This window comes from Oryzias latipes, chromosome 18, assembly GCF_053564925.1.
Source record: "Oryzias latipes strain Hd-rR chromosome 18, Olatipes_Hd-rR_3.1".
Lineage (NCBI taxonomy): Eukaryota > Metazoa > Chordata > Actinopteri > Beloniformes > Adrianichthyidae > Oryzias > Oryzias latipes.
The window spans coordinates 36256135-36270062 of NC_136254.1; the positions used below are offsets into that span (position 1 = coordinate 36256135).

The following is a 13928-nucleotide window of genomic DNA, read 5'->3' on the forward strand; positions in this document are numbered from 1 at the left end:
CTTCAGTAGGTTGACATGGTACGTCTGGTACTGTTTCTTCTTGTCTGGATGATGAATTTCATTAGTGACTGGCCCCATCTTCTTGCTGATGGTGTATGGCCCTTACCACTTGGACAGTAACTTGCTGGCTGAAGAAGGGAGGAGTAACAGAACCTTCTGACCTGGTCTAAAGGCCCGGTGACGTGCCTGTTGATCGTACCAAGTCTTTTGTGCTCTTTGAGCCTCCTTTAGGTTCATTTCAGCCTCTGCTTGGTATTTTGCTAGACGCTCCCTCATCTCTAGGATGAACTGCACCACACCAGTTTCTTTTTGGTTGCTGGTCGATCCTTCCCATGCTTTACTGAGGAAATCCAGAGGTCCTTGAACATTCCTCCCGTATAGCAGCTCAAACGGTGAGAACCCAGTAGATGCCCGAGGAACCTCTCTGTAAGCAAAGAGTAGAAAAGGTAGCCAGCGATGCCAGTCCTTACCAGTCTCAGACACAAATTTTCGCAGCATCCGCTTTAAAGTCTGGTTAAACCTTTCCACCAGTCCATCAGTCTCTGGGTGGTATGGGGTAGTTCTGAGGGATTTCATTCCCAGCTGTCTGTGGAACTGTTGCATCAAGCGTGAACAGAAGTTGGTTCCCTGGTCAGTCAGTATCTCATCAGGGATCCCGACTCTAGAAAACAGTTCAGTTAGTGCATGAATGATTGCTGATGAAGTGATTGTACGTAGGGGAAATGCTTCTGGGTATCGAGTAGCAAAATCAAAACGACCAAAATGTACTGATGTCCCTGGCTGCTTTTCTCCAGGGGCCCGACAATGTCCATCGCTATCCTCTGGAAGGGTGTGGAGATAACGGGAAGCGGCTGAAGACAGGCCCGATCCAATCGGCGAGGAGCTGCTGTTTTCTGGCGTATTGGACAGGTCATACAGTATGATTGAATGTCTGTGTAGATACCAGGCCAATAAAATCGGGAGCTAATGCGCATGTATGTTTTGTGGCGCCCAAGATGTCATGCCAACGGAACTGTGTGTGCTAAATGCATGATGATAGGTCTACAGTTTACCGGGATTACAAGACGTTTGTGGTTGTCATTGAAAATAGACAACATCCCATTTTCAATAATAAAGCAATCCATCCCCATACTGGTTACATCATGAATATTCTTCACTTTTTTAAACAACTGTTTCAATGTGTCATCCTGTTTTTGTAACTCTGCTAAGTTTTCAGGTATTTCCCACATTTTATCAGCATTCAAACCTTGTACATTGTTCAATACAATTCAATTCAATTTTATTTGTATAGCCCAAAATCACAACAACAGTCGTCTCGATGGGCTTAAGTAAAACATGAACTCAAGGATCATGAATACAAAGAGTTCAATAGGAAAATACTAAAATGAACTAACAAACTGACTAAGCTATACTGGCATCCCTGCCCTTAGACCCCCCTTCGCGGTAAGGAAAAACTCCCAAAAAAACGGATTCCGGAAAAAACAAAGAAACCTCAGGGGTGCCCACATGAAGGAGGGATCTTCCCCCAGGACGGACAGGCGATTTACCAGAACTCTTAGAGAAGAATTACCTTATCTAAATCTACAACTACATATATAAAGTCCAGCAGACGAGCTTCATCCAGTCGTGGCTGTGGGGACAGTCAAAGGCGCCAGTCGAGCCGGAGACAGGAACCACAGCCAGGTGAAGAAGCAGGAGCAGAGACGAGGTACTCGGTCAGGTACAGAGCAGAGACGAGCCAGAGATGAGCCAGAGACAGGATCCACAGCCAGGTGTAGGAGCAGGAGCAAAGGCGAGGTAAACATACCTGCTAGCTGCAAACAGATAGTGTTCACGCACGCATACCTATGCCTTAAAACCAACTAGTGTGAGATCTTTCATTCATTCAATCATGCAAACTATTAGTGCAAAGGTGAGCTAACACCTGTGCTCAGGTGAGTGTTTATGTTCTTCTAAAATGGATGGTGGAATGTGAAAAGAAGGAGGAGGAGCGCCCAGCCACCCCCACACCCAGACCCCCGCCGCAGCAGCAGCGGCAGCCGGAATCCCCCCAAAGCCACACGGGAACGGCAGGGAACAACCGCCAAGACCGCCACCCAGGCCAGGGCCAGCAGGACCGCCGCGAGGCCCCCAGAGCCAGAGAGCAGGGAGGCACGGAGGGAAAGAGAGCGCCGCCCCCAGCCCAACCAGGAGAGCAGCCCCCCCACCGGAGAAGGACGCCCACAGCCCCAAACGAGCACCCCATCACCACCCAGGAGTTCCGGGCATCCCCCGCCCCAACCCCAGGTACGAGCCAGGACCCCCCAAGGGAGACCCGCTCCGCGCTCCAGGCAGCCACCCACCCAGCCCACGGTTGGTCCAGGGAGGAGCAAGGCAGGGGCCCGCCGCCCAGGAGGGGGGAACCACGGAAAAAAAGGGGGCCCACAAGGGGTGTTGTAAATATGGCCTGACCAGGCTCGGCCACTGTTGGAAGTTTGGCGGGGCCCAGCGCTTAGGGGCAAGGACCCACCCCACAGAGAGAGAGAGAGGAGCCAGAAAGCGTCGACCCCCCGGAGCAAGCCCAGGCCCAGGCCCCCACCCCCAAACGCCGGCCCTAGAAGAGCTCTGGTCAGGCCTTGACGGGACCGAGGCAGCCAACCGGCCGGGCAACCACCGATTGCCTCAGCGGAGACCCCGACCCGTCAGGAAAAACTACTTGTGTGTGTGGGCGCTCCGTCACAATGATGTAAACATTGTGTTTGGAAGATTTTCAAAGAATACAGAGACTAAACTATATGTAAAAGTAGAAACATTTTAAATTTTAAATTATTTGTGTTAGATGTCAGTTTGTGATGTAATATGATAGAATACAGTAGAATGGTAAATGGCGTATACTTATATATAGCGCTCATCTACCTACAAGGCCCAAAGCGCTTAACAGTCACACACCCACTCACACACGGATGGCGGCTCTGCTGCCAAACACAGGCACCAGCCTGTAACCACCAGAGAAAAGGTGGGGGTTCAGTGTCTTGCCCAAGGACACTTTGACTCATGGGTGTGCAAGGCAGGAATTGAACCTGCAATATTACGATCATGGGTTGACCGCCCTACCGCTGCACCACGGCCACCCCAAGAATAGAATAGAATAGAATAGAATAGAATAGAATAGAATAGAATAGATTTCTTTATTGTTGTTAAACGTTTCTAAATGTTCACCTAAAATACAAAATGTCGTTCAGCCAAAGTGATACTAAAAGCAAAAGGCTTTAAACTAAATATTCACTCACAAAAATAATAATTATCCAAACTTTTAACATAAAAAGAAACAAAATCCCCATCTAATCACCATCAGTTTCAGTTTAGTTTACTTCAAACACAAAACAAATGAGAAAGTCAACACACCGTGGTTTAAAATACATAAAATAATACAGTGTGCTTGAAAAGGAGAGGGTTGAAGAGAAATCGTGCCTGCTCCGACCCCTTTTTACAAAACCTTATGATGTGCGTATTCAATACACGTATTGCAAGTAACAGATACAGAACAGAACAGGTACACAACATTTAATGTACAATTCTGCTTTGTGTAGTGGGTCAGAGAAAAAAAAGAAAAAAAGACACCCTCCTATTTTATTTTGTCATTGTCTTTATGTTGTTGTTGTATATATTTTCTTAACCCTGATAAATTTTGTTTAAATACTGATTTCAGTACCATTTCCGTTACAATTGTGCTATTTCACGGCCGGCCGCTAAAGGGCGATCATCACGCTGGTATAGAGTAGTTGAGTATGCAGGAAGAAGAATAAACATTCCTGTAATGAAGCTAACGGTAGCTCAACGTGTATGTCTATTCTATTCTTACCACAGACACGTTGAGGGAAATATACACCAGTTGCCCCTGTAACTGCTAAGTTGTGCAGGCGACAATTGCAACTGTGCTAAAGTGACATTTTTTGTTTAACTAATCGTTTCTGGCCTATACAGTTCTAATAGTGACTTCTTGTAGGATTTTTTTGAATATTTGTAAACTTTTGCTTTGTTTCAAACCTTTATCCAATCCATTCCATAGATCTACATCCTTTTTGTTGTTCGAATGCACTGTTTTTTTAAATTCAGTTTTTTTCTTAGGTTGTAACTCCCGTCTCTGTCTTTGAACAGTTGCTGTAAGTTTATTGGAAGTAAGTTGTATCTGGCTTTGAACATGACATCATCAATACAGCCCGACATTGTCTCCACAACTTTGTGTTTTAGACTGTTATGTATATAAAGAGCCACCCCCCCACCTTGCTTATTTTTCCTGTTTACATAGTGAAAATCATAGCTCTCAAGCTGGAAGTGAAAGCCCTTTTCTGCCTTTAGCCAGGTTTCTGAAATTGTAATTATTTTGAAAGCTTTGTTAAATTGCTGTAAGTATTCTTCAATGGTTTGGTGATTCGCATATAAACTTCTGCTGTTGAAATGTATCATTGAGAGTTCATGATTAGGATTTGTGTTTCGATTGTATTCTTCTTCTGTGTAATAACTGCAGTGGTTATTCCTAAAGTCATGTTTTGCCTAAAGTCATGCCTAAAGCTTTCTCTCAGCCAAACACTGTCTACTTTTTTATTTTGCACCAAGTCTTTTTATTGATTTTGTTTTTTGGAAACAGTACAAAACATGCAACATGAAACAACATAAATCAACAGGGGCTAGCAGGGGGCAAGAAGTTGGTTTTAAAGATATCTTTAAAGGAGTGTGTCACAGAAATTCCTAAATATTTTATTTTATGTACACTGGCCTTAAAAGGGAACGGGGCAAAATTCATTTTTCTAGCTTCTGCATTCACTGGCATGATCTTGCTTTTCTGAAGGTTAACCTTGTATCCTGATACTCTACCAAATTCCTCTAGTAGATTCAAAGTTACTGGTAAGCTTCGTAGGGGGTTGGACAAGAACAGAAGCATGTCGTCAGCGTAAAGGGATACCTTATACGAAAAATTATATCTATTTATTCCAATAATGTTAATTTCCTGGCGTATTTCTATGGCCAATGGTTCAATCACAATGGCGAATAGCAGAGGGGATAGGGGGCAGCCCTGGCGGGTCCCGCGCTTAAGGGAAAAATAGGGGGAGCGATTATTATTCGTACAAACAGCTCCTAATGGGGAAGAATACAGAATCTTTATCCAAGAAATGAAATGTTCACTAAAGCCGAATTGTTTTAAAGTGTAGAGCATGTAATCCCACTCCACCCGGTCAAAAGCCTTCTCTGCATCCAGAGACAGAAGGACCTCTGGGACATCAGGTGAAGCGGGACCATAAAGAATATTGAATTAGCGTCTAACGTTATAAAATGATTGGCGACCTTTGATGAAGCCAGTCTGATCATCTGCAATAATTGAGGGCAAAACAGTCTCCAAATGCCAGGCTAGCATCTTTGAAAGAATCTTGTTATCTACATTTAAAAGGGAGATAGGACGATATGATCCACATCCATGAGGGTGTTTATCTGGTTTTGGGATAAGGGAGATGACCGCCTGACGCATTGTTGGAGGAAGAGTGCCTGTGGCAAGAGACTCTTCAAAGACTGAGAGCAGAAATGGAGAGAGTTGGTTAGAAAATTTCTTAAAAAATTCAACAGAAAACCCGTCAGGTCCTGGGCATTTTCCATGGATTTAATTGTGTTCATAACTTCTTGGACAGAAAAGGGTTTGTCCAGTTCCCGAGACAAGTTATTTTCAATTAAGGGGACATTTATTTTCTTAAAAAATGAATCAAATAAAGTTGGATCACCACATGATTCTGTATCATTCAAGGTCGAGTAGTATTTATAAAAACAGGAGTTTATTTCTAAGTGGTCTCTGTGTTTATTACCTGACTGATCATTTATTTCAATTATAGCTCTGCTGGCAGCTTTTTGATGAAGCTGGTGGGCTAAGATTTTTCCAGCCTTCTCACCATGTTCTTATTTCCGGCATTGTGCTTTGTTCATTCGGTTTTCTATATATCAGTGTGTGAATGTGTGTGTGCATGGGTGCATGGGACTGTGACTGTAAAGCGCTTTGGGCCTTTCAAAGAGGGTAGAAAGCGCTATATAAGTATACGCCATTTACCATTTACACCATTTACCCTTTAAAGCCGATGGTTAAAGACTTTCAAAACTTAGTCGAGGCTTTTATTTTAACACAGCATGTCTCTGCTCCCACTCACAGTCTTGTCTTTATAGTCTTTGTTAAATGTCTTTTGTAGTCATGTTACTTTCCCCCCATGTTTCTCAGGTGGTCTGATCAGCCACTATATATGTTCCCCTGTTGTGTCTTTGGTTAGGTCAGTTTTTTTCTGTTACTTGGTATGTTCAGTTGGTTAAGTTAAAGTTATTGCCTGAGTTAATTATCTTTCTGTTGACCTCTTTTATGGGCCCAGTTTGTTCACCTTTTTACATTTTTTGAGAAAATTAAAATTTCCATTTTTGATAAACTTCTGTTGTGCTCTTTGGCCGCTCGACCCCTCACACTCGGGTCCTGTTCTTCTGAGTCGCTCCATTAGGACTGAGACCGCTGCTATTTTCCCTCCTCTCTTAGTGCATCCATGCAGTCAGAGCCACAGAAGAGTTGATGAATTCTTTTATTTCAACATGCAGTAAAGTTTTAGACTCCATTGCTCCATTAAAAGCCACTCGCCAGAAACGCAGGCAGGGGCCTTGGCTAAATTAAATTACACGGAACGCTCTGTGCATATATATATATGGTGATAATATTATATACTATTATCACCATGTTATGATTGTCTCATTTCTATCTTTCAGTAAGAAAACAATGACCTGAAAAGTTCTGATTACACATGAATATGATGTTCCTGTTCTGCTTGATTGAATGACCTACTTTTATGCTATCAACCCCTGCCACCAATAACACCAGACTGGATACACTGAGAAGGCAGAACTCCTCTGTGACCGATTCTCCTTCTGCAAAAGTCTAGCAAAAGTTCTCATCTCCTGCGTGGTTCTTCTCTTTGTTAAGGAAAAAGTCAGAACCCTGACAACAGGAAAAGACAGTTGGATGAAATACCAAGATAGTGTCAAGGCAGAAAGAACAAAGTATTTATCCAGCTGGGTTTAGAAAATGTAAACAAGCCCCACATTCTTTATAAAACTGTTGGTTCTGTTTGTAACCCCAATCCATCTTTCACACTACGGATGACAAATGAAATGTGTGAACGTTGTTATTCTTTTTATCAGCAGGGTAGCTGCTATTAGGGCAAACATGTCCTCATCCTCTTCCTCCTTATAATCTGCTGTGGTGCAGGACTCTGGTGGTTTATCCAGTTTAAGTCGTGTCAGGGTCTGAACTGACTGGGATGGTTAATACATTAAAAGCACCATCTTCTCCCTTGGATCCAGTCCCACCTCGCTCTTTTAAACAGGTTTGGGGAACTCTTGGCTCTTCAGTCATGGAGATCGTCAATAGCAGCCTGTCATCAGGTTTTGTCCTGACCTTCTACCAAAAAGCTGTTGTTGAACCTCTACTTAGAAACCAGGTCTGGATCCAACAGGCTTGGCCAACTATCAACCAATTTCAAAGCTGCCGTTAGTGTCTAACATTCTGGAAAAGTGTGTAATGGCACAGATGCAAGCTTTTTGGATGATAGTGGGATTTTAGACACTTTCCAGTCAGGCTACAGGACATTTCATAGCACAGAGTCTGCTCTTTAGAAAGTTTTAATGATCTTTATTTAACCACAGACTCTGGTCATTCTGCTATTTTAGTGCTTTTAGACCTGACTGCTTTGGACACAGTGGATCACACAGCTCTTTTAAACCGCCTTGAACATTGTGTGGGTGTTAGGGGGGGCTCCCTAAACTGGTTTAAATCTGACCTGTCAGGGCGGTCCCTTACGGTTAGGATGGGGGACTCCACCTCGTCCTCTACTCCATTACTTTCTGGAGTTCCCCAGGGTTCAATTTTAGGACCTGTGCTCTTTTCTTTATACATTCTTCCTTTAGATGAAAGTTTTATGAAACATGGCTTGTCATATCATTTTTATGCAGATGACTGCCAATTGTACTTGCCCATTGTTAAAAATAATGGAAGCAGCCCCCTGACGCCCTTACTTAACTGTCTGGGGGACGTCAGAGATTGGTCGTCCCAGAACTTTTTAAAACTTAATGAGGAGAAAACAGAGGTCATGATGTTTGAACCCAAAGCCAATCTCGACTTGGAGCCCGTTCAGCATCACGTGAGGCCCACTGTCACCAACCTTGGCGTCATTGTGGACAGTGATTTTAAATTTGATAAACAGATAAATGGCGTTTTAAAATCAAGTTTTTATCATTTGCGGCTCTTATCTAAAGTTAAACCCTTTTTATCTTTTAATATTTTTGAGCAGGTCGTGCACGCTTTTATCTCTTCACGACTGGACTACTGCAATGCTCTTTACACTGGGTTTCCCACAATGCACTTCCGGTTGCAGTTAGTCCAGAACTCCAATGCACGACTTTTAACAGGAACCAAAAAATATGAACACATCCCACTTATTCTTGCGTCTTTGCACTGGCTTCCTGATGATTTTAGGATTCATTTTAGATTCATTCAGATTTATAAACCAGCTCCTGCTCTGAGGTCAGAGGGCCAGCTCCAGCTTGTGGAGCCCAAAACTAGGGGAGACAGAGCGTTCTCTGTTGTCGGCCCTAAGCTGTGGAACGCTCTGCCATTGCATGTCAGAACAGCGCCCTCTGTGAAGTGATTTAAATCCCGTCTTAAAACACATTTTTATTCTCTAGCTTTTAACACTGTGTGAGTTGTGTGGTTATTTGTGTTTTTATCTTTTTTTTATTTATTTTTTTATTTTACTGGTGTACTTTGTTTTTATTTTGTTTGGCAAAAACTCTTTTGTCTGGTTTTTGGTCACTGTACAGCACTTTGGAAACTGCCTGTTTGAGAAATGTGCTATATAAATAAAGGATTTCTTATTCCCGTATTTTAGAGAGTGCTGCGCGTGTCCAAATGATTTATTCTGACCGAAAGTGTGGCGCATAAAAATGTTTGTTGTAATCTGAAAAAGTTTTTCTGGGCCCATGAACATGGTTGAATTCTAATCTGATCTTTGATCAACACATGGAACCACAGCTACTGATGTGACTGTCTTTTACACCAAAGTGCTTCATATCTAGACTTAGGGAATAGACTAGGTCCAGAGTGTAACTTTTGTCATGGGTGGGGTCAGAAACATGTTAATCAAAATTAAACAATTCAGTTAAAAATAATGCTTCTCAAGTGAAAAGTCATCAATGTGAATATTAAGTTCATTGATCTGAAAGGGTCAGAGCTCAGCTTTGAGCAGTGGAGAATATCCTGTAGATGGCGGTCAGTCCACCCCTGCTCTGTCCACATGTCCAGACTCTGTTTTCCTTGGATCAGGTGTGTCCAGACAATTAGAGAACATGCAATCCACAGCAACCCATGTTGCAAAAAAAAAGCAGAAATGGGTCTGCCAGTCCACACCCTTTGTGTTCAGGAAAACTGTGTTTTTCTTTTTAAACAGCAACACCATTGTAATTTCTTTGTAGTCATGAAGGATAAAGTGATGGTGGTGGCTCAGCTGGTTTCTGCAATGGTTCTACAGGAGTGGCTAGAGGAAATTCAAGCATCCATGCAAGCCCATAATCTAGCCTAAACTGACCAGACTTTCTAATAAAATGATCACCTGGAGGGTGAAGCACAAGAAAAGTAAAGTATCACTCAAGACTGAAATGTTCAGACCCTGTAGAAACTATTGCTGTGCTTTAAGAGTTTTTTTTCTACAAAGAGTCATGTGTAAATGGTAAATGGAGGATACTTGTATATCTCTTTTCTACCTTCCTCAAAGGCTCTAAGGGCTTTACAGTAACAAACACATTCACACTCTGGTGACGGCTTTGTTGCTGAACACTGGCGCCAACCTATAACCACCAAAGACAGGGCGGGGCTCAGTGTCTTGAACCCCGCATGGACCTACTGGTCTAGAAGGTCCAGCTGTGTTCTGGAAGCAGCAGCTTCTAACTAGCAGCAGAAAGTTCAGCTCCTGGAATCAGAACAGCTGAACTCCTTCTGTCCTCCTCCAGCTGCTCCTCTCCTCAGCCTGACCTCCTTTTCATGTCACCTCCTCCTCATCATCAACACCAACAGAGCAGACAGTCAAAGCGGACAAACAGCTTCTGTACTTACAGAGCAGACATGTTTCCTTCATCTTCCTCTCTGGTCTGATCTCTGCTTTCTGCTTCCTCACTCACACCACACACAAGCCCCGCCCCCTTTGTCATGTTACGGCCATGAAAAATCACTGATTCAAGAAACTTTGAGTTTAAATAATCCAAAAATGTATTATAGGAAGACCAAAGTGACCACATCATCACAAAATGATCAACTTGAACCCAAAAAATTAAAGAATCAAACCAGAACCTGTTTGCTGAGCAGCCTCCAACATGAATGAACACTTTTATATCAATCTGATCCGATTATTTAGGTTCAGAGTTTACATTCAGTCCAGTCAATGATATGAACCATGATTTCAGCTAAACCCAGACAGAGGAGACTGATAGGAGGACTGAGGAATCTGTAACTATTACTATCACACAGAAAGTTACTTCTCTGTGGAAAGTAACTGGATTTCCTCCATTTGTAATCCTGTTGTTAGAGCTCTTTTTTTTTTTTTTTTTATACACTGTATTTTATCCCACGAAGGGGAAATTCTTTCTCCGCATTTGACCCATCCCCTGGGGGAGCGGTGAGCTGCAGCCGAAACCGCGCTCGGGAGGCAGTAGCGTTAAGGGTCTTGCCTAAGGAACCTCACTGGGTGATGTTAACTGCTCGCCATTGATATGGTAATTGCCCCCAGTACCATTGCTCATTCCCCTCCGGGAATCGAACCCTGGATTCCTGCATGGTAGCTTCCCACCTTACCAACCGAGCTACCCAGCCGCAACCGAGCTACCCAGCCGCAACCGAGCTACCCAGCCGCAACCGAGCTACCCAGCCGCAACCGAGCTACCCAGCCGCAACCGAGCTACCCAGCCGCAACCGAGCTACCCAGCCGCTGTTTCAACAGAAACGTCTGACTATGAATATGAATCCCATGAACACAGAAGATGAAACAGTTAAAGAACAATCTTTCATAAAACACCTTCACTCTCTAAACACCAGAATTCTCTTGCCAGGATTTGCACCTGGATCCTCCACCCAACAGGTGGAGATGTTACTTTAACACCACAAGAGTTTATCTGGGGGATACCTATCAGCTGTTATGCAGCCCCCCCAAGAATGAATGTCAAATCCATTCACATGTTAGTTTCCTAAAGTTGTTTTTCCACATCCAAAGAATCCAAAGGGAACATTCTAGAACATTCTGGACACTGGATGGTCACATGACTTTGTTCAAAGTCTGTCCACACATTGGACTGGAATGATGAAGTGACATCACATGTGTGTTGTCTACTGTGATTGGTCGGTTTACCTTATAGGAACACAAATCTACTGTACCTCAATCCAAAGGTTATTTTCTAATATAAATTATTGATTTATGTCATTTTGAATCAATTTTAATGGTTCAGGTTGATTTGATTCTATTTAATTCTGCTTCAGACAAATGGATCTGATTGGATGGTAGGAATAGAAATGGATTCATTTATTAAATTTGATGAATCACTACACCCCTACCCTCTATAGAGGCCTGTTCTTCTACAGATTACTGTTTGTGATGTTTCTGACCCTCCAGAGCACATGTGTCAGACTGGCGGCCCGCGGTCAACATCCGGCCCAGCCAACAATTATATCCGACCTGCGAGATCATTTTATATGTCTTTTCTTTTAATGGCCCGGCGATATGTAGCGCAAATAATAGAGAGACAGCAGGCTCTTTGCAGCTGCAAGATATTTTAAGTTTCATTATTTTTGGAATGATAGGCCTCTATTGTATACTGTCTGTTTGGATTCATGTTCACGTTCCAAAAAGGTTTTGTTTTAGTTGGTTCAATAAATGTTTATCCTGTTCGGCCCACAACATATGTGTGTTTTGAGTTTTTGGCCCCCTGTGCATTTGAGTTTGACACCCCTGCTCCAGAGGAACGAGTGAAGCACAAAAGATCTGAGTGATGCTGCGTAGAGTGACGGTACCATGACCATGTTCTGATGGAATTTGTTCTGACAGAAACAAGTCTTCCACTCTCTGGAAGACTTCATGCATCGTTCCGGTCCCCAAGAGGAACCGGCCCAGCGAGCTGAATGACTTCCGACTGGTGGCTCTCACATCACATCTGATGAAGACGTTGGAGCGGCTCTTCCTCAAGCTCCTCAGACCCCAGGTGCTGCACGCTGAGGACCCTCTACAGTTCGCCTACCGGGCAGAGGTTGGAGTAGAGGATGCCATCCTCTTCCTTCTATACAGAGCACACTCACATCTGGACAAGGGAAAAGGCACTGTAAGGATTACTTTCCTGGACTTTTCCAGTGCCTTCAACACCATCCAGCCCCTTGTACTCCAGGAAAAACTCTGCAGTATGCGAGTGGACCCGTGCCTGGTTGCTTGGATTTCCAGCTATCTCACTGACAGACCACAGTACGTCAGACTGAAGGACATCACGTCTGACACTGTGGTCAGCAACGTGGGAGCTCCACAGGGGACTGTACTTTCCCCTTTACTCTTCACCCTGTACACTTCTGCTACAACTTGGACACGTGTCACATCCAGAAGTTCGCAGATGACACAGCCATCGTGGGGTGTATCAGTGGCGACGAGGAGGAGGAGTACAGGAGCCTGGTGAAGGATTTTGTTGTCTGGAGCCACAAAAACAACTTACAGCTCAACACCTCCAAGACTAAGGAACTGGTCGTTGACTTTGGGAGGGACAGACCCAACCCCAGACCAGTTCTGTTTTTACTGTTTTTACTCTTTTTGATTACTGTACTGCTTTTTCCTATATGTATGTCAACCAGTGCTGTATGCGATGGAGATGTCAATTCCCATGCTGGAACTTCTCAAAGGGATAAATAAAGTTATCTATCTATCTATCTATCTATCTATCTATCTATCTATCTATCTATCTATCTATCTATCTATCTATCTATCTATCTATCTATCTATCTATCTATCTATCTATCCATCTATCCATCTATCCATCTATCCATCCTTCCGGTTCCCGGTTATGGCACAGACGTCTGGCTCACGGCGGCTATACATGTCCAAAAAAGAGAGCTGACCATGCCCACCAAGAAAAACCCTGACTACGAAGACCTTCAAAATCTCTTGATGATCTCCAAGCTGCATTGTATCCCTTCATGGAACAAGTGAATGCTATGCTAACTCCGATCTTGAATCTAATGGAAGAGTTCCAAAGATTCCGAGCTCTAAACGAGCGACGAGAAAACCGGGTCGACATTCTGGAGAAAAGACTGGACGATGTGGAACAACAAGTAAGGATGAATAATGATCTCAACACCAAGGAGACCTGCCACCCAGGAGAAAGGAGACGGATAAACCAGCGATCCTCATCAGGTTTGTGAATCACAAACACAAACTAGCTCTGATGAACCAAAGGAAACACCTGAAAGGATCGGCTGCTTATCTGAATGACCATCTGACCAGAAGGAATGCTGAAATCTCCAAACATGCACGGCTTTTTGCTATGAAGATTTCTGAAACAGTGTTGTGTCTATTTCACTGATATAGTATTATTTTTTTATCTTATCAATGACTTTTATAAGTAACATAATCTGCATATATTTTAGATGACTGATCTGCATTTGCTATGTTGATTTCTAAAAGTTATTTTATTACATAATAATTAAGTAATTCATCTTTGTCATGTGCTTTATTAATATTTCAAGATTCTTAATTCTGTCTGATAAAAGTTTGGAACTGGATATTGATAAATCATGTAATAAAATGGTTAGGGTAGAACAGGGGTGGGATCAAATAAGATCACTTCCTTCCACTCCCTTT

The 13928-nt window shown here is 43.2% G+C and overlaps 2 protein-coding genes across 2 annotated transcripts in view; both read right to left on the minus strand.

Annotated features, from left to right (window-relative positions):
- LOC144987206 (Fc receptor-like B) overlaps window positions 1-10238 on the minus strand; it is a 33148-nt gene extending 22910 nt beyond the window's left edge. Inside the window, exon 1 of the mRNA XM_078936311.1 lies at window positions 10160-10238. Coding sequence (XP_078792437.1) covers window positions 10160-10181 — 22 coding nt within the window. The 5' untranslated portion in view covers window positions 10182-10238. The remainder of the gene's footprint in view (window positions 1-10159) is intronic.
- Window positions 1-13928, minus strand: part of LOC144987419 (uncharacterized) — a 409376-nt gene that overhangs the window by 105593 nt on the left and 289855 nt on the right. The window lies entirely within an intron of this gene.